At 37.1% G+C, this 21,919-nt stretch overlaps 1 protein-coding gene across 1 annotated transcript in view; it reads left to right on the plus strand.

Annotated features, from left to right (window-relative positions):
- The window catches only part of LNPEP (leucyl and cystinyl aminopeptidase), a 105,569-nt gene that overhangs the window by 40,555 nt on the left and 43,095 nt on the right, over positions 1-21,919 (plus strand). Inside the window, exons 2-5 of the mRNA XM_003899947.4 lie at positions 6,547-7,387; positions 12,717-12,855; positions 14,184-14,315; positions 21,637-21,757. Coding sequence (XP_003899996.2) covers positions 6,547-7,387; positions 12,717-12,855; positions 14,184-14,315; positions 21,637-21,757 — 1,233 coding nt within the window. The remainder of the gene's footprint in view (positions 1-6,546; positions 7,388-12,716; positions 12,856-14,183; positions 14,316-21,636; positions 21,758-21,919) is intronic.

A 21,919-nucleotide genomic window follows, 5' to 3' on the forward strand; every position in this document is an offset into this window, starting at 1 on the left:
CCTTCACTCAGAGGTCACACTCTGTTAGCGAGTATGTGCAAACAGGTGTATCGTTTTATCTAGTTTAATAGTTGTTTATGAGAGGAATGATAATCTGGTACCAATTACTCTGTCATATGGAAAGTTGAAATCTCTCCCAGTATGCTTATGGGCTGAATCATTGCTCTCTGATCTTCTTGCCTCCCACCCTCAGTCATCCATTTACTTTTCTCTTCACAAGGGAGACAAAGTCAGGGTGAGGGACAGCAGAAGACAGACCTTACTTGGATCTTGCTCCTATGTCATGACCTTGGGCTTCTGAACTGGAAAATTAAAGGTGGTGTGAAAAAGCACAGTATACTAGGGGTAAAATAGTAATGCATGCAGGACTTTCCGTGTTCGTATTTTATGCCACTGCTTATACATTGAGGTGTTATACAAACAGGTGTCAGGGAAAGGGACGACTTAGATACATCTTCAAAACTTGTTTGCCGTTAATGACTGCCCTTCAGATTCTGGTGAGATAAGGTACACCTAAACTTGTAACTTCTCATGAGCACTGTCATTAACAGGAAGAGATTTTCTTTGAGTATGGGTTTAGTGGGGGTTGGGTAATGTTTTGTCCATCTGGACCTACCCAGAAAAAAAAATCACGTTATTTTTGTTCTAAATTCTAGTGTTTTTCTTTTTAAGCCTGAACTTAAAAAAAAATGGAATTTTTTTTGATAGAAGAGGATTCTCATTAGGGAAATAGTTAGTTTATGTGATACTTAGTCATCACTTTGGAAATTTATCTAGAAAGTATTGTAAGTGCTGTCCCATACTTGGAGCTTATAGTTCTATATAAATATGTCATAGGGGCCTCAGAAGAACATTAGACTTTTTTTTTCCTTGTTACTATTCCCTAAAAAATACAGTATAACAACTGTTTATATAGCATTTACAATGGATTAGATATTATAAGTAGTCTAGAGATGATTTAAAGTATGTGGGAGGATATGCAAAGATTAGATGCAAATATTACAGCATTCTATAGAAGGGACTTGAGCATTTCTGGATTTTGGTTTCACAGGGAGCTCTGGAATGAATCCCCCACAGATACCTAGGGATAGCTGTTAAATTTTCTTTGAAAATGTGATGGCAGCTTAAAGCTTTAATCCTTTTAAAGTCTGTGAGAAGTTTGCTTCTTTTAGTTCAAGTTGCTGTTAATGTTGTTTGTCATGGCTTCACTTTTTGTCCTGTTTTCTAAATTGTACCCCTCAGTTGATGACTTGCTGTCTTGCTGGTAGCCTCTATGCACTGTACAGTTGGCTTCTTACCACATCCTCCCTATATGTTTAACCCTGCCTAACAATCTGCTTTCTCTACCTTTTATAAACATTTTATTTAACTTGTATTGTGGTAAAATACACATAACACTTCTTTTAGACCTGGGCTGGTAAGAACTGCTAAAGATGTTTTTTAGAGATTTGTGGTATGACAGATTCCACTGGGATTTCTGACCTTCTCAGTCATGCTTGTCTTGGGGTCACCACTCCTTGGCCCTCTCCCATGGCACCTGTCCCTCATTCTGCTCAAGCCCCTATGCCTTCCCAACAACTTGCCTTTAGCTCTGGGCAGATGTCCTTGCTTGCACTCATCACAGAGAACAGGAAGGCTCGCTGCTGTTTTGTGCTCATGCACATGCCTCTTCTCTGTCGTCACCTACTGTCCTCCAGGCTTGGAGGAAGAGGACCTAGCTCCCATCATAATGGGTTTCTTGTACGCTCTCCCTATCCCTCTGGATGCTATGCTAGCATTTTCCCTCCCCTACTCCTCCACCTCCACATTTCATCTTTCTTTTCCTTTCCTGCAGAAATACGTGCCCAAGTTGTTCCCATCTTAAACACAGATACATGAAAAACAAGGATTTAAGTTTTCTCTATACCACATTTTCCTTTAGTTTATCCCTATGTTTTTTCCTTGATAAACAACTACATACCTTGAAAAAATAGTATGCAGCCCTTGTTTTCTTTCGTTAACTTTCCATTTCTTCTTTGGGCCCCTGGAATCAGGTTTCTACTCTCACTATTAAAGTCACTGGTTCCCTGGTTGCCAAATGTAAGGGCCTCTCTAGGCCTCATTTTACTTGACCTTTCTAAAATATTTAATGCTGGCCACTTTTGTCTTTATGAAATCCTGCTTTTGGTTTCTGGGATGTCACTCTCTGATATTCCTACCTTTGGTCCATTCCTTCTTCTTTGCTGTCCTTCTTCCTCTGGCCACCCAGCTCTTAAATGCTGATCCTCCCTGACTCATCTCCCTTTTGATAGTCTCATTTATCTGCATGGATTTAATGACCATATCTACACAGGTGATTCGGAAACCTGAATCCTCCACCCAGATCACTCCTTTGAGCTCTAAACCCACATAACACAATCCTTTTAACAATTCTACAAAATAGTACTGTTTCCCACATTTATAGATGAGGAAATTGAGGATAAGACAGGTAACGTGTTTGAGATCAGTCAGTGGAAAAGCCAGGATTTTAACCTCTACCTAAAATCAGGCCTTTAACTCTATTAATCAAACATCTCCACCTGGTTATCTGACAGATCCATCAAATATATCATATCCTACACTGAATGCCATCTCATAATCCTGTTCTCCTTCCTTGCCTCAAAAAAAATTAGAAAATGTGAAAGCCTATATTTCAATCTCAGTGAATGACATTCCTTCTTTTCAGTTATACAAGTTGGAATGTAAAGGGAATTGACATAGACTTTTCTCTGTCTCCTACCCTGCAGGTCCATCTAGCCCAAGGGAATATCAGTTCTTGTGCATCTACTTTTTTAATGTGGCTTGTAATCATACCCTCCTCCTTATTCCCACTGCTACTGACATAGTTAAGAACTTTATCTTGACTGTTATTGCCATTATAGTGACAGTCTAACTCACTCAGTGCAACTGGTTACAGGCAGAGCCCAGTGTCACAGTGACAGCCTAAGTCTCACATTATCTGAGCTGAAGAACCCGGGTTTATTGTTTTTGTTTTTTTAATTTTTAATCTGTTGCAGAAATTTTGTAGCATATAAAAATTACTTAGAAAAATGAAATGAAAAAAGACATACAAAATAGCTCAGTTTTAAACATTATTAAATTCAACACACATAAAAATTACTCTGTGAAATTGTCATAAAAGTTTTTGGGTACTAACAGTCTATGTATATCCTGTCCCAGATGGGTCACACTTTTGCACATTGGCACTGGTCCACAAACAACATTGAGGAGTGCTAGTTCCCAGTATCTGATGAAAAGAAATGTCTTCAGTTCTCTTAGATTATAACCACATGGGCCTATGTTATTTAAAACTGAAATATTTCAGCTAGAAGGTTCTTTGCTTTGGCTTATAGATAGCTTATGTATATGGATTTAAGAGGTTTTAGAAAATTCCCTGTTTCTTTAGGATCCCTTCTTTCAGTGGGAATAAATCCCATTGATCAAGGGGTAATCATGTGTTACATTACAATTTAATGCCAAAATCAAAGTGTACTGACTTAAGAATCAAATCAACATTTTCTTAAATAGGCTTGAAGTACCTTCATGGATCTTCATGGGATACCTGTAATAAAAGTGATTTTCCCTGATTTGATATATTTAACTTGATATGATTGTGCATACCAGAAACAAAAAAAAACCTGTGCTTCCATTGCGCAGTAAAATACAGCAAATGGGTTGATGTGATCTCCATTTCTGAAAGATTAAAATTCTACGTAGGTATTATTCTGACTGGGAGTGAAATAATAAAAGTAAGTTATTTGGATTTAGGCAGGCATCTGACTAAGCCCTTGTCAGAAGATTTGAATTAATGACATGCAGACAGGAGATGCCAAATGGTCAAACTGTGGAATATCTCTTGGCTTTAAATGTCTTGGCTGAAGAATAAAAAAAAACCCAGCAACAAAGTTATAAGGGGATGGAATTGAGAGATGGGAATGCTCTAAATATTAAGCTGAGATTGTACCTGGAGTTAGTTTAGAAATATCGTAAATAAAACCATACTGTGCAGAACCCATTGTTGTCTGTATTAGGCCTGACACAGAACAAAACACATGGGGCGAATGCCTGAGAGCATAATCTTCCCATCTGTGGTAAAGAAAAGTCAAAAAAGGCCTTTTTAGACATTTTTAAATTAAAAAAAAAAAAAAAATTAAGCTAGTCTACAGCACTGTGCCAGGCACTGAAAAACTACTACAGAAACTTTCTAATCATTAAACGTTTTAAAAGCAATTTTAAAAAATTGAATACAGCAATATTTGCTCTGTTAATGAAGTGTATGACCCCAAACACTATTAACTATCAAAACAAAACATACTTTTTTTTTTTTTTTTACAAGAAATTGGGGCACTATAGGAAGTTTAGGAGATTATATTCCCAAAAGCAGGATGTTAGAACCCTTCTTCTTTCATAGTAGATGGGTAGATGGCAGATTGCTAAACTCGTACCTAGAAAATGATTAAAAGTTTTATTCGAATAAAAATTTTAAAGTAGCATAACTTGTACAAAGTTCAGGTTGGAGAGGAGTCAGGAAAAGGCAACCTCATTGTGATCCATATGCTCCCCAAAGCAGAAATGGGTGAGGTGAAATGAAAAGAAAGTTTATTTTTTAAAGGTAATAAAAACAAAGGAAAAACAAAAAAGATAACTTCTCTTAATTTATGTTGTAGCAAGTTAAGCTGAGGTATGGAATACCAGGTATTCACCAGGTGGTTGGGCATGGGAAAGGGAGATGATGACACTGCAGGCAGAGGAAACAAAAGAAAAAAAGACATGTGGAGGATGGTGTGGAATAGCTGCCTGACCTGTGCTCAAAATAGTAAGCAGTTTGGGGTGGCCAGAGCATACTCAGGAATGGTATGGTTAGTGCTGGCTGAGATCTGACCATGGAAGATGCTTATACCAGTGCCTTTCAAACTTAAGTGCACCTGAGGATTTGTTAAAATTCGTACTCTAGGAGGAGACTTCAGAGGCTGCGTTTCTAACAAGCTGCAATGTGATGCAAATGCTGCAGGGTCACGGGCCACACTGAGCAGCAAAACTGCAAATGTTACCCTAATACTTATCAGTGATTGGTTTTATGGATGAAGAGTTGTCACCATTACAGTGTTTGTTGAATAGCACAAAATACATAGCATTTATCTTAAGCTAGATATTCAGTAGTTTTTTGTAAGCTTTGCTCTCCTGATGGTGAAATAATACTCTTAGCAACTTCATTGCCAGGTATTAAATAAATAATTCAGGGCTCTCATCTTTTATTGAATTAGTTTGGGTAGAGGGATGCAATATAATAATGAAAAGAACGTAAACTTTTGAATCAGATTTTTAGACCTGGGCTTTAACATTAGTTTTATGACTAAAATAGCTGTGTGTATGACTTTATGAAAGTGAATTAATCTCTTTTTCTATTTTCTCATGTCTAAAATAGAATACTTGCCATTTTATAGGATTGTTGTAAGGGTTAGAAATGAGATGTATAAAGTGCCTTATAGGGAAGATTAGTGGAAGTTTCAATTTGATAATTTTTGAGATCCCTTAAAAACTAAAATTGTATGAATTTTAAATAAAGAAAATTCAATGATCTAATCCTAGGAAGTACTGCTATATGGGGGATTATCTACCCTTCTACTTCTAGAGTCTTTTTTCTCAGTGATTTTGGCAAATCGGATGGTGTGGTTTGTTGTAGTTTGTAAAAGCTCCCACTGAGATCTACTAACACTCATGGTGTGCAGTATGGTTGTTTCCCATGGAAATATGTTGTACTACTGAAAGCCATGGAAGCATGAAAAACAGATTGAATTATAATTTTATCTGACTTTTATTGTTTTTTGGTCTTTTTAAAAATTATTTCTTGCTTATGGAAATTTCCTATGTAATTTGTTGCTTCCCATTTGCTGTGGGACAGAAACATTCCTCTTTCAGGGGAAAACAATAACCCATCCTGTTGCTTAGCCACACTCAGTCTTAGAGATGGGCATACCAGCTTGTGGTGCTCCCTAGGGAGAATGAGACTCAGGGACGAGACCCACAAGTACTTTGGAAGCAGGTCTGAGGCCTGCTGGACAGAAATTCTGGGATCCCAGTGCCCAGACACTAGAAGGGGAAGCATGGACTCTAGGTGGGCACATCCCTTTAATCCTACTAACTCCTGGCCTGGTGGGGACAGATGTAGTCAGAGGAACGCCAAAACAGGGCCCTCTCAAGGCCAGGGCAGGGTCCCAGGTTGTGGGGCAGGAGTATATTAAGGAAATTACTATATTATCTCAGATATCTTTTTAAAAATATAATAGCCTGTTTATTTAACTTTCTTGTTTCATAACTGATATACTTTTATTTATGTTTTGGTTTTTAATGAATGACTCAATAATGGCATAAACATCTTATTTAATTCAGTAGCTCTAAGATGTAAATAAGTCTTAGTGACTGAAAAAAAATTCTTACTTTAAATGTGGTTTAGCTAGAAGACATGTTATTAATATTATGAGCTTTTTTTTTCTGACTCTGCTTTGTTTTTATGGTTTGGTTTTTTAGATCGGCTTCAGCTCCCCAGGAATATGATTGAAAACAGCATGTTTGAGGAAGAACCAGATGTGGTGGATTTAGCCAAAGAGCCTTGTTTACATCCTCTAGAGCCTGATGAGGTGGAATATGAGCCCCGGGGTTCCCGACTGCTGGTGCGGGGTCTTGGTGAGCATGAGATGGACGAGGATGAAGAGGATTATGAGTCATCAGCAAAGTTGCTGGGCATGTCCTTCATGAATAGAAGCTCAGGCCTTCGGAACAGTGCAGCTGGTTACAGGCAGAGCCCAGACGGGGCTTGTTCAGTACCCTCTGCAAGGACCATGGTGGTCTGTGCTTTTGTCGTTGTGGTTGCTGCTTCTGTAATCATGGTGATTTACTTACTACCCAGATGTACCTTTACCAAAGAAGGCTGCCATAAAAAAAACCAATCAATTGGACTAATTCAGCCAATTGCAACAAATGGGAAATTGTTTCCATGGGCACAAATCAGGCTTCCCACTGCCATTGTGCCACTACGCTATGAACTCAACCTACACCCGAACCTAACCTCGATGACATTCAGGGGTTCTGTGACAATTTCGGTTCAGGCTCTTCAGGTCACATGGAATATCATTCTTCATAGCACAGGTCATAATATTTCAAGAGTGACCTTTATGTCAGCAGTTTCAAGCCAAGAAAAACAAGTTGAGATCCTGGAATATCCATATCATGAACAGATCGCCATTGTTGCCCCTGAAGCCCTTCTAGCAGGGCACAATTATACGTTGAAGATAGAGTTCTCGGCAAATATATCTAGTTCTTACTATGGGTTTTATGGCTTCTCCTACACAGATGAAAGTAATGAGAAAAAGTATGTAGCCCTCTTAAATGATTCTGGTTTTACATTCTGATAACTTCTGCAATATAGATCCCTTTGCCCACACCAGAGACACGAATTGTGATTTTTTTTTTTAATTTAGAAAGTTATATACAAAATAGTAGAATGGTGATTTAGAAGAATGTATTATCTCTCTTAGTCAAAGCCTTGAGCATATATCATGGTGGGGTGGAGATAGGGGTGTGCTGGTAGAAAAGGATGGATAAAGATTATATCCCAAAAAACTTGTTATCTTGAGGTTTTCACTTTTTTTTTTTTTTTTTTGAGACGGAGTCTCGCTGTGTCGCCCAGGCTGGAGTGCAGTGGCCGGATCTCAGCTCACTGCAAGCTCTGTCTCCCGGGTTTACGCCATTCTCCTGCCTCAGCCTCCCGAGTAGCTGGGACTACAGGCGCCTGCCACCTCGCCCGGCTAGTTTTTTGTATTTTTTTAGTAGAGAGGGGGTTTCACCGTGTTAGCCAGGATGGTCTTGATCTCCTGACCTCGTGATCCGCCCGTCTCGGCCTCCCAAAGTGCTGGGATTACAGGCTTGAGCCACCGCGCCATTTTTAAGATGAATCTAGTTTTCTGTCACCTCATGAAGTCTGTTGGGAAGCAGAGTAAAGAGTATAAGTTATTCTTTAAGACCTATTTTCCTAATGTGCAGAACTTTTAGGAGGTACTTAGTGAAATACAGAAAGAGGACATGAAGTGTGAAGTGTGATGTGCTTACATATATCATTTTTAATATCCTTAATCTTTACTGGTTTATTATTTTTTAAATGTCAGTCTATTTTGCATTTCTGGTGGAAATTTTTTTTAAGGTCTAGGAGAGACTTAATTTGGTTCAGAAAAAAAGGTGAGACAAAATATAAAATTATTCAGCTCCCTATTTGGACTATATGTTTAGTACTTTAATCTTAGCATTCATAGCATGTAGTTTAAAATTCTGGGAAGATGGAGTTCACACAGCATGGAGGTTATTCTTAAGTAGCAGTGATACCAGTTGTCTTGTGCACAAAGTCCTCACTACATCTGCTTTATGCAATTGGATCATTCTCTCAATATTACTCTGTAAAACAGTATGTGAATTACTGATGCTGACCATTTGGCTAATGTATGTTGACATGTTAAGAGAAATAGTTAGAAATGAGTATTCTACATCTAAAGGAAACTTTTTGATCCTTCTTAAATGGAGAAAGAGACAAAGCAAGAGCCATAATTCTATTCAGATAAATAATTTTTATTTTATTTTCCCTCTATGTAATACTTTTAAAATAAGTGGCATACTGGCCCTGCATTTCAATTCTTGCCTAAGATCTAGCATTAAACACAAATGTATAATTGCAATGGGAACTTGAAAGTTCTTGCCTTTAGTTCTCCTTCTATAATGCCTATTATCCCCAGGAAATGTAAGATATACATAAAAACAATGTTCTTAGTATGCAAACAGACTTTTAGGACATTGATCCTGGAATCCTTGTACCCGTTAACTATTTAATGGGAGGAATAAATGTAGCAGAGTAAGGTGATTTTTGGTATGGCCACTTGTTGACTCTTGCCATGGGCTGGATTGAGTTGTGGAAAATGTCGGAAAAATGGAATATGTTTCTTTAAAATTAAGAGTATTATAAAACAGTATTTTATAACCTATTAAAATAAATGAGTTAGTGAAACTCTGCTATTCAAAACAAAATAAAAGTTTCAGTAAAATGAATCCCCTACATGATAGTACATCCTGATTCCAGGTAAATGTTTAGATTATTTATACCTTTCAAGATGTCTGAAAACTATAATTCAAAGCTTTTTTTTTTGGTCTTTCTCTCTTTTAATTTTGCTTAGTTCTGTTAGAGAAGCTTTTATACATTTTTCTTCTCTGAGGTATGATTAGAATACATGTTTATACTGGTAGATAAAGTAAGGGATATATTTCTTGTTGATTGGAAAACTATTGTATGTAAATGTCAGACACCTTGCATAGACACTGCTTGTTGTAAGGGAACTTTACCTTTTTTACCCATGTGATCTAAGAGATAGAGACAATCAGTAACCTTGGAGTTAAATCTAGAAGTTGTTTATGATAGGCTTAAAGTCCTAGATAACAAACTGATACTAAGAACTAGTAAACAAATTCAGGATAGGGATGTGTTTCAGCAGTTCCTCATTTCTAACAGGATTTAATTCAAGACTGTTTTTGATCTGGCCCTTGTTTTTCTTTCTCACAGTTCTCACCTGCCATGGTGAACTTTCTGATGATAATAATGGCCAGTATTCACCTGGAACTGAAGGGCTGGAAACTGTTCCAGGCATCTCACATGTTGAGTCTTTTATTCTGTCAAACTCACTAAGAGATAGATGTTAACATTATATTCATTTTACAGCTAAGGGAGCAGAGGCACATAAAGTAACTTATCCAGCATCTCATGGCAAGCAGGTAGCAGAGGGAGAACTCAAACCCAAGGTCATTTAACTACAGAAGCCACATTCTTCACCACCATGGTGCACTGCCTCTCTAGTTCATACTTGCTTTCCTTTGTACATTGTTATCCCCAGTGCTTAAAATTCTCTTATCCCCAGTTAATTTGTAATTGCCTTGAACACTACTTGATAAAGTGTTGAACTTTAGTATTTCAGAAAGGAAATATACTCTCCAGTGAAAGAATAAGCTTCAAGTTATTCAGCATAGATAGAACAGATAGATTATAAGTATTATCAAGCAACAGCCTTCTCAAAGGGATTTTTATGTGAGATAGTTATGATTGGATCTCTTAACAGTTTAAGGTTTTATTTGCGTTAGTGTGTTATGATCTAATTTTTATCCAAAAGTGGTGGGTCTCTCTTGTATGAATAGTAGGGATAACATCAAACTTTATTCCCTGGTCCCTTATGCTTCTCTTCCAAAATCTTCTGTTAACTAGATAAGAATGTTGGGGGTGGGTTGAAGAAATGAAATGTTAGAAACATAATATGTGTAAATTGTTTCATGTATGTTGATTGCTACCTTTCTTGCAGTTTACCCAATCCAATAGCAACAGTTATTTGGGGACACATCCTTAACAGAAAAAAAGCAAAAACAAACAAAAAACAAAAACAAAAAAGTACACTAATTTTAAGTGTGGAAGAAGTTAGGACTATTTTGCATTTGTAATAAATATCTATTAGGGACCATATGATATGCAAGTAGTTTTTATTATAAATAGTTTCAGTTGATTCTAACAAAAATCCTAGTATTTAGGACCATATGGTATACAAGTAGTTTTTATTATAAATGGTTTTATTTGATTCTAACAAAAACCCTGGTATTCGGCAGTGGATTCTATCTCAGTCCTAATTTAACTAATAAGGACATTGAAATGTACGAGATGTAGGATACTGATCTGCCCAAAGTCATGTGGTTAGTAAATTATAGAGTCTGGGTCATCTGACTCCAAATCTCATACTCCTTCTTTTCTCCTTATCTTCTAGTAGTGGAAACTAAGCCTGAAATAAGAGAAGCTACCACCTCCAAGGTGGTTGTATATGTGCCATATTGATTGGTACCTGAAACATGCACACCAGGGCCATATTTGCCAGGATTATAGCCACATTGGGATGCTCTCCCAAGTTCAGATCTGTGTTATTCTTTTACTTAACTGAAAATCTACATTTCTCCTTGTTTCTTTTTATGCTTTTCCACCAACCTGTAATCAAGGACTTTTTTTCTTTTTCCTTGAGACAGCATCTTGCTCTGTCGCCCAGGTTGGAGTGCAGTAGTACAATATCGGCTCACTGCAGTCTCTGCCTCCCAGGTTCAAGCGATTCTCTTGCCTCTGCCTCCTGAGTAGCTGGGATTACAGGCATGTGTCACCATGCCTGGCTAATTTTTATATTTTTAGTAGAGATGAGGTTTCACCATGTTGGCCAGGCTGGTCTCAAACTCCTGACCTCAAGTGATCCGCCCACCTTGGCCTGCCAAAGTGCTGGGATTACAGGCATGAGCCACCTGGCCCGGACTGTAATTGAAGATTTTTCTGTGTGTCATATTCTCAACTGTTGCTGGTGTGCTATAGAAAGAGGAGGAAATTTCTTTTAATCTCTGAGGAGAGTAAAGGAAACAAAAATACTACAGGACACCTAATGTTTTCAGTCTTCGTGAAAATGCAAGCTGTGAATTTGAGGTTTAGTGTTGTGAAGCCAGAGTCTGTACAGATAATTCACAGCAATTAATGACCACCCTTCTTAATAATCTTCCATCAGAAACCTTTTTAAGACCTCAGTGCCCAGTTGCAGCCTACCGTTGTGGCTTCATCTCCAGCCACACTGGGCAGCCACCCCCAGTTTCTGCACGTGCACTGCTCTCTTGTGTTCCCAGACCAAACTGAGGGTCAGGCTGCTATTTGTTGCTGCCCAATAATGAGATGCAGATGAATTGGGAAGAGACCTTTTATTTCTATAACCAATTATACAGGGAGAAGGCCTGGAAATTATTGCCAGGCCAACTCAAAATTACAAAGTTTTCCAGAGTTTATATACCTTCTAAACTATATGTTTACATGTAAGTGTGCATTTATCTAAAGACATAAGTGATTAATTTCTTTTAATCCATAACTAAGGTCTGAGTCTTGAAGACCTTCCTCTGGAGACTCAGTAAATTTACTTAATCTAAATGGGTCCAGGTGCTGGGGTGATTACCCTTATCTTGTCTTCTGCTAACCACGGAGTTTTGGGGAGTTCCTTCAGACCTCCAGTAATTGTCTGTGGAGGCCTGGGGAGTTTTCTTCAGACCCTCCAATAAGACGTATTTAATCCTAAATGGGTCATGTTAAGAATTCCTTCATTATTTTGTCATGCTTTAAGACCCAGGCAAAACTCTTGGTGGGCTTTTGTTAAATTCCAGCCTTTGTATAAGGGCACTGGCTTTTAATATTTAACTTAACCCACTCAGCCAGTACTGAAACAGTTGTTATGGAGGCCTGCGTTAGTGAGACCTGGCTTGCCACACTTGTGTTAATCACTCTTTCCAGAGTATATTTTTTTCCCTTCTTCACCTTTTCAAATACTCATCTTTTTAGGCCCTCTTCGGGTTTTATACAAGTTTCCTTATAATATCTTCCACCTCTAGTCAGAATTTGTTTCCTTCCCTTTGTTCCCACTGCTTTATTTTCATTGTTAGGACATGATTTACAGCCTGATGTAAGTTTCTGTTCATTGTATATACATCTGCCTTTCCCAGTTTATTGCAGATCCTTTAATGACTAGGATTGTAACATATTTTAGTATACTTGGCAGGGTGCCTTGTACAGTAGGTGCTCAGTAACTACTAGATTGAATTTGTGTTTGTTTTAGGTACTTTGCAGCAACTCAGTTTGAACCCCTGGCAACAAGATCTGCTTTTCCTTGTTTTGACGAACCAGCATTTAAAGCCACTTTTATCATCAGGATCATAAGGGATGAGCAATACACTGCTTTATCAAATATGCCTAAGGTACCGTTCTATTCCTTGAATATAAAATCTTTGGGTCTCTTTCTTTAAGAACACGTAAATTCCTCTTTGCCAGACTATAGTTGAGAATGATTAAAATCATATACATTAATATTCTTCCTTAAAATACTTAAATAAAAATTAAAATATATTGGCATCAGTTGGGAAGTCACCTTGAGGAGGACTTGAGGAAAGAGAAAGACCTGCTGAACTTGGAATGTGTGGGTAGGAAATGTGAGTGTGCATTGTGTATTAAGTTGTGCAAATATTAATACAATGAACTCACAAGATTAGAGTAATATTTTCTGAGACAGGATGAATTTGCTATTCTAAACAGTGTTATTTGAGAGTGTTGAATAATAACTGGTTTTGGTATTTTCTTGGTAAATGAAAAACCAATATTGCTATAATTTGGAGATTGACAAAAAGAACAGGAGCCTCTTTCTTGGATGTTAACTCTGTGTGGGATGCAGTGAGGGTGAAACCAGTAATTGTTTTTATGCCAAACAAAACCTGGAACCTAGGGGGTTCTTTTTTTTTTTTTTTTTTTTTCTTTTTTTTGGTCTTGGACACCTGAGGGGCTGTGCAGCTTGATAAGAGCCTCCTGGACCCATGTGGCTAAGGGAGAGGAGCAGCAGCCGTACCCAGCAGGCTATGGGGCCAATCTTGTAGGCAACAGAGAGCATAATCTATAACAAGACAGCACTGTACCAGCTCACTCTCCACACTCAGCCATACTCTTCACCTTCATCTTTCTCTAAAGAGGCAGATGCCTACTTTAATTTGTGGTTGGAAAATTCTGTAAGCTTGCCTGCATTCCCTCATTTTGTGTCTGCTGCTGACTTCTCTAATGACTTGCTACTGATTTTGTTCCCACTAAGCTTTCTTGGGGATCCTCAACATGGCACTCCATGAAGCCACTTCAGATCATTTGAAGGGATGTCACAGCTAGAGCTCCTTCTTCTGTGGATGTATTTGTAGTAGTAGAGTGGAGCAATCCCAGGTCATAAGGAAGGATTTTGGTTTTGAAGGTGTTTCAATGGGAGAAGCAGAACCACCGTGACTACCTCTAACTTAACATTTATTTAGTCATCTTTGGGACTGAAAAATCTTTCAGGATTTTCACTGTGTTCCATATGTCCTCAGGATGAAGGATGGTACAACAGACTGACACTAAGAGCCATGTTCTTTGCAGAAATTCATACTGAGAGGTTATAATATGCTAGCATGTTTACCACTTATTTCCTATTTGAATTTTCAGTTTCTCTGTTTGTTTGTTATTGCCATTTATTCCTATAGTTACAGAACTGTCTTTTCCCCTCTGCTTGTAGAAGTCATCAGTCATTCTAGAAGATGGACTTGTTCAGGATGAGTTTTCTGAGAGTGTGAAGATGAGCACTTACCTGGTTGCTTTCATTGTGGGAGAGATGAAGAACCTGAGTGAGGACATAAATGGAACCCTGGTATGTCGATGTGGTAATTGTCCGAAAGCCTGTGTCATAAGAGGTTCAGAGGAACTCTTGCTTTAATGATTCCTGGTGTTTGCTATATGCAATAAATAAGCTTTTAGATCACACTCTGACATTTTATATCAGAAATACTACTTTTTTGCTTAGCTGTTATTTACTGTTACTAATACCTGAAAGTCAATAATTTTCAAGTTTTAAAAAATTTTACTTTTAAAGAGAATTTTAGTAAGATACTGTATGTATACTAAAGCTTTTCGAACTGAGTGATGGCCACTAGCCTTAGGGGAATATTTAGATTTAAATTAATTAAAATTAAATACAATTTAAAATTCACTTCCTCAGTCTCACTAACTATATTTCAAGTGTTCCGCAGTGTTCATGTGACTAGTGGCTACATATTCCATAGCTCTAGGTTGTAAAAATTAGATGAATCCTCCCTTTTTTCAAAGCAAATCCTGATGAGATTCCTCATCCTAATGAATAAGTTTGTTTATTTAGTTAAGGGTATGGTTTATCTGTATTTTGCCAAAATTGATGATTTGTTCTAATTAGACTCTTTTGTTTTTCTTTGTCATTAGTACCTGTTTGTAAATGATTGTTTGATTGAATTTTATACTTTGATTTCACAGTAGACACCTAATAAAGTTAATTTTTTCAAATACAACATAGAAGGAGAAAAGACATTCTATCATATTTATTAAACTAAAAATAATTATTCTTTATGACAGAAATATGATAGAATGTCTTAGTTTCTGTTTTCATATTTTTGAGCTCTACCAGGGAATATCCTGCTAGTTTTGGGTTTCCTTTCTAGACTAAAGAGCTTTATATTAATCACAGGATCCTTGGATCTTATCATTTTGCTACTTCAAAAGGGTGTATCTTTCCTTTTAGAAAAGACTATCATGTCATGTCTATCCCATACCTCTCAGAGATAAGGGCAGAGATAAGGATCCTCTGGCGATTTATCAGCAATAATACTGTATGCCTTTAATGACACTACTCAAAAAGTAAACTAAGTGTTTAATGGTAAGTGTAGACTATAATATTAAGTGCTAAATAATGGTTCACTCACCTTTGGATTGAAAGACTTTATGTCAAGGATTTTTCAGAATCCTTTCAAAAGGATATTATGACTGGTTTAAATCTGAAATAATTCAGTTAATTCCACTTCTGGTGTTGCACCACATATTTAGCCTTTGTTTTAGAGTTTGCAGCTTCGATAAAGCCTAAGAAGCCCAATCTAAAAGAGCCAGGTTTGCTGCTGCTTCAAGAGTCAGCTGAACACTACCTTCTCCTTGAAGCATTTCTTTCTTACCCCAGCTGGAATTAATCATTCCCTCTCTGATCTTTCGTAGCACTTTAATTATCTCTTTTTTGTAGTTCTTACACACATTGGTATAAAATCCCCAGCACTTTTTATGTAGCCCAAAATGTATGCAGTCTTGGCATTTTCCCACTTTCTTTTCTTCCTTCCTCTTCACTCTGTCTCTTCCTTTTTCCCTCTTTCTCTCGTCTGTTGTGTTTGCTTCACACTACCTGTAGGATTACATTCAGATTCATCATTTGATACTCAAGGCCTTCCTTATAAATTCAGCTATATTTCCTTTCTTGTTTAAAATTTATTTTTCCCTTTAAAAAATTTTTTCCACCCATCTGCACACTGATCTTTCTTTTTTCTTTTTCTTTTTCTTTTTTTTTTTTTTTTTGAGACAGAGCCTCACACTGTTGCCTGGGCTGGAGTACAGATGACACAATTTCAGTTCACTGCAACCTCCACCTCCCAGGTTCAAGCAATTCTCCTGCCTCAGCCTCCCTAGCAGCTGGGATTACAGGCACCCTCCACCATGCCCGGGTAATTTTTTTGTATTTTTAATAGAGACGAGGTTTCACTATTTGGTCTACATGGTCTCGAACTCCTGACCTCGTGATCTGCCTGCCTGTGCCTCCCAAAGTGCTGGGATCTTTTTTTAAAATTTTTTAGTGACAGGGTCTCACTCTGCCACCCAGGCTGGAGTACGTGGTACAGTCATAGCTCACCATAACATTAAAGTTCTGGGCTCAAGTGATTCTCTCCCAAGTCGCTGGGACTACAGACAGGAACCTGCTACCATACTTAGCTAGGTGTTTTGTTTTGTTTTTTAATTTTTTATAGAGACATCTTGCTATGTTGCCCAGGCCAGCTTGGAACTCCTGGGCTCAAGCAGTCCTCCTGCCTCAACCTCCCAAAGTTCTGGGATTACAGGTTTAAACCATACTTCTGGCAAATTCAGCTATATTTCTAATTGCCTCATTGTGAATTCTTTCATCTAGGCAAGCTGAATTATTCATTGCCGACATACATACTGCATTCTCATAAATGTGTGTGCATGTGCATGCTTGTGTGTATGTGTGTGAAAAGAGAAAGAGAGAAGTTTCAGGTGACTATTTTTTGTTTTTTGCTTTTTATTTACCTATATTAGGAAACAACATGGTTAAACATAGACTCTGGAGTCTAATTGGGTTGACATCCCTCCTAGACAGCTTACTAGCTATGGACCCTTAAGTAGACTGCTCTCATCCTTTCTCAGTATGTATATATATGCACACATATATACACACATATATACACACATATACATATGCATATATGCATGGATAGAGTGCATACTTCGTTTTTACCATATGAAAATATAAAATTGTTGCATGTGAGTAAATATCTTCATTATTTTTAATACCCAGAAGTAAATGTTTTGAAAATATTAACATTATACAAATAAATAATAGTTTTATTAATTTATTGCCTTTTTATCAGGAAATGGGGAGGAATGTGACATGCATGGAGTCATACTCTGTGCTGGCAGCTGTTCTAGGCACTCATTTATAAACATTTTTTCATTTTATAAGCCAAATAAGGGGAAGATACGTATTAGACCCACATTGCCGATGAGGAAACAGTGTCTCAAAGGAGTTAAGTAGTTGACCTAAGATTACATAATCAGTAAGTGATAGTCAAAATTGTTTTGTTCACCACAATATGCTGCTGCCTACACCAAATGACATAAGTAACTTCTGCTGTTTATGTTGGGTATGGTGACCAGAAATTTAAAACTTGGAGTCTAACAAAGGACTAGACTTTTAGATATGTTGATAGATTTTGTTATGCTAAAATCTCTAGGATGGCTTCTATTTTGTAATATTTGATGGGTAGGTTCAGAAATAAGGCAATATTCAGAAACAAGTCAATAGAGCTTTACTTACTAGAGTCAATATTGCTCACCAACTAAAAGTTTCAAAGTTGACTATAGATTATTACATGTGTTCTCTTCAGTGTTAAATACTGCATTGTTGTCAAAGACCTAAAAAAAGAGGAACATGTATTTCATCATTTCTGTTCATTCTTCATTCTGTAAACTTCCCCCTGCCTTCAGAAATACCAGAATTACCTAGACAATTCTAGGCCAGTTGTGAAATACAATGCCTACTTTTGTTTGCCACTGCCTGCTTTTGTTTTTACGGTAGACAGGCATAACATGTAGAATCAGAATCTAGTCATGGTTAGTCAGGTGTGGACACCACATCTGACATTGAGCATTCAAATAGAAACTTCACCAGTATCATCCATGTGAAGTTATAATTTTAATTTATTCACGTTTAGTCAGAAACATGACTACATGACTTTGTTCCAAATTTCCTCTAAAAACATTTCTACCTCAACTATCTTCCACCAGCCTGGAACATTGTACACAATTTATGTCATTCTCCTAAAGCCATCTAACCAGTTATTCTGAATAGACTTAACTGTTTTTGTGGGGGAGAGGGGTGGAATTTCTGCTTTTATGTGTGTCCAGTTATCTGTTGAGGAAGACTGTTGTTTTTCAGAAAATTTAGTATTGAAGCTTCTAATATTTTCTGCCTTTATAAATCTTGCAGACCATATTATTGTCCCTTTTGAAAGTATGAGGTTTCGTTCTATTTTTGCTTTTGTTAATTAGTTTTTGTTTTTATTAAATTAAGAAACAAATAAGTTAAACTTAAATCTGTTATTGCTTAATGTTAACCTTCTTCTTTGAGAGCTGATCAGGGATCTTTCTAGTTGTGTTTTTAGAAATCTCCTATAAGATCTTTGAAAGAGATCTAGCAAGAAAGAGATCTGGCAAGTTGTAAGTTTTAAGGCCTGAGTGCTGACTGACTTTTATTTAACAATGTTTAGAGTTCTCTTACCAAGTCCAGAATGCTGTTCAAGACTTTCTTTGTTGAGCTAGGTTGCTCTCTCTATTTCTTACTGCATCTGTTGCTCTCAGAGAAGCTTGGTAATAATTATAATGACCAGATTATTTATCTCTAGTAAGAACTCATTGCAGATGTTTTTTAAGGAAAAGAAAAAGAGGTAGAAAGGAAGAGAAAGTATTTAAAACTACATTTTTTCCTAATCATTGTATTCCAGAGATGGGAATAAGTGGACCCTTTGGTCAAAGTTCAGTTTCGTGTGAACTTTTTCTCCTGACTTGTCCTCTAAGGAAAGGTGCACAGTGATGGGAATTGCCAAATGGTGTGTGTGATAGAAGAATGTTTTAGAGTAATCTGGAGGTATGGGTGATGTTTCTGTTGGGATACCATCTTCTAGATGATTTAGGCAACTATAACACAAGATATGTTTGTCTGCAAAGAATAGGTACAGCTAATAAAGACTTGTCTTAAATTCCAGTGATCTTGATACAGTTATTTATAATGATAGCTGGAGATTTAAAAATTGTATGTCAGGCGCGCGTGTGTGCGTGTGTGTGTGTGTGTGTGTGTGTGTGTATATACTAAAACTGACTTCTGTTGGAGAAAGATGCAGGAAATGCAGTAGGTAGGATCAGCTTGTAGGCGGTGACTGAATTCAGTAAGTTGTGGTCACAGTCCTGTATCGGGGGCTTCAGGTGGTAGAAGGCTGGGCTAATGAAGTACGGATGGCCCCATAATATGGGAGAATAAATTTCTTCCCTCATTACTTTAGAAAGCAACATATTTTTAATTGGTTAACTCCAGTTCTATAGATACAATTCTTCCAGTAACTGTAACCACAGATACTCTGTTCACACATATTTTGCCTCAATTCTGATGGGAGTCTATTTGTAATAACAGTAATAACTACCATTTATTGAACACTTAGACATTGTGTCATGCACTAATCTAAGTTCTATACATGTATTAGCTTAGTTAATCCTCACAGCAGTTCTGTGAGAGTAGGAGCCACTTTTATCACCATTGTATGGATAAGGAAAGTAAGGTTTAACTAGCCTGCTCAAGGTCATACAGATAGCAGAGATCTGAACCCCAGCACTGTAAATACAGAGCCTATATATTTCATTTTTTGTTCATTTACTTAAATGTTCTATATTGTTTAACGTTTAAGCCACCTCCATATTTCTGTGATGAATGCATATGTTCTATAGACTGAAGCCTCACATAAAGACAATATGGTTGAAACCTATTTGACCTCTTAGAAATTGTTGATGGTTTTTTGCTTTATTTTAATAGGTTTTTGGGGAACAGGTAGTGTTTGGCTACATGAATAAGTTCTTTAGTGGTGATTTCTGAGATTTTGGTGCACCCATCACCCAAGCGGTGTACACTGTACCCAGTGTGTAATCTTTTATCCCTCACCCCTCTCCCACCCTTTCCTCCATGTTCCCAAAGTCCGTTGTATCATTCTTATGCCTTTGCATCCTCATAGCTTAGCTCCCACTTATGAGTGAGAACATACATACAATGTCTGGTTTTCCATTCCTGAGTTACTTTACTTAGAATAATGGTCTCCAATTCCAACCAGATTGCTGCGATTGCCATTATTTCATTCCTTTCTATGGCTAAGTAGTATTCTATGGTATGTATATATATCACAATTTCTTTATCCATTCATTGATCAATCCCAGTAGTGAGATTGATGAATCAAATGATTCCTCTACTTTTAGTTCTTGAAGGAATCTCCACACTGTTTTCCGTAGTGGTTGTTCTAGTTTACATTCCCACCAGCAGTGTAAGGGTGTTCCTTTTTCACCACATCTACGCTAACATCTATTATTTTCTGATTTTTTTGCTTATGGCCATTCTTGCCAGGAGTAAGGTGGTATCACATTGTGGTTTTGATTTGCATCTCCCTGATCATTAGTGATGTTGAGCATTTTTCCATATGTTTAATGAGAAACCAAATTGGAGTTAGAGTTCACCAATGTGCTTTTTCCAAATTATGAATTGTTCAAAAAGTTTACATTTTCCACCTGTTGAGATCTTCATTTTGAGGTTTTTATTTTTCTGCTGTGTCTAATCTACATCCCACTTTTCCAGGTGAATATAGAGGGCTTTTTAAAATCAATTGGAAAAGAATAAGTATTGTTTTGTAAAACCCATTGCTTTGAACATGGCTGTTTAGCACTTGCCTTTTAATACTTACTGAATAAGATGTTCATAGTTTGTCACATCATATATGTTTAATTTATTCATTTAGCCAAAAAAAAAAGAGAGTGAGCAAGAATTGCAATTTAAATAATAAAGATGATTCCATCTGCTTTCTCTCTTAGTATGCACCCTGGAATGAATGGGCAGTGGGAGACATGAAACTGTTGTTCCCTTAGTTGGTTTTAGTTCTGTGTACAACTCGTAACACAAGTGTTTCTCTGCATAATATATATATTTTTATAACATGACCCTTAAAAAAAAGCCAACAACTGAAAAAAAAAGTTAAACTGTCCCAAGCACTAGAAGATAAACTGACTGTGCCATACTTACTGAAAGAGAATATGTTGGTCTCTATTGGTTTTTCCAGGATAATTTCAAATGTGCAAGTTATGCCTTACATGTTAACTTTAGAACTAACTCCATCATAAGATGTGACTCCTCAGTGTTGAGTACCTGCTAGATGCCAGGCACGGTGATAGGTCCTGAAAGGATGAAAATTTAGTTTTGTCTTTCAGATAACTCTCAATCTTTTTACCTCATAAGTAAGGAAGGGCAGCTACAAGTAAGGGGAGAGGAAGAGAAGAGTATCATAGAATTAAATAGGCAAATACTTATAAATTGCTATAAGATGACCTAAAGTAGTTACTTTGGATGTTGCTAGCTTAAAAAAAGCGGGGGGTAGGGGGTGATCAGTAAATTTTTTCAACAATGTTGTATGTGTGGAAGGGACTTGCTGTGGGGGCTAAAGTAACCATAAGCGAGTGTTTCTATCCAGAAAGATCTCATACAATTCTATAGAATTTTCAGATATGTTAGTCTTGACAGTGCTACTTGAGTATCATGCCATTTTAATTGTACCTGTCCTTACATCATACATAATGTTTCCCTTTAGGTTTCTATATATGCTGTGCCAGAAAAGATTGGTCAAGTTCACTATGCCTTGGAAACAACTGTGAAGCTTCTTGAGTTTTATCAAAACTACTTTGAAATTCAGTACCCACTTAAGAAATTGGGTAAGAATCAAATAGTGTCTCTGATTTTTGTTATAATTAGAACCTAGATTTATTTCGTGAATGTTTTTTAGAAAGAGGTTCTGCCCAAGTTGTTTGCAGAGAAAACCAAAAACCATTATTAATGCTTTAAAAATTGTTTGTATTTGTTAATATTATTTAGAT

This window comes from Papio anubis, chromosome 5 (assembly GCF_008728515.1).
Source record: "Papio anubis isolate 15944 chromosome 5, Panubis1.0, whole genome shotgun sequence".
In the NCBI taxonomy this organism is placed as follows: domain Eukaryota; kingdom Metazoa; phylum Chordata; class Mammalia; order Primates; family Cercopithecidae; genus Papio; species Papio anubis.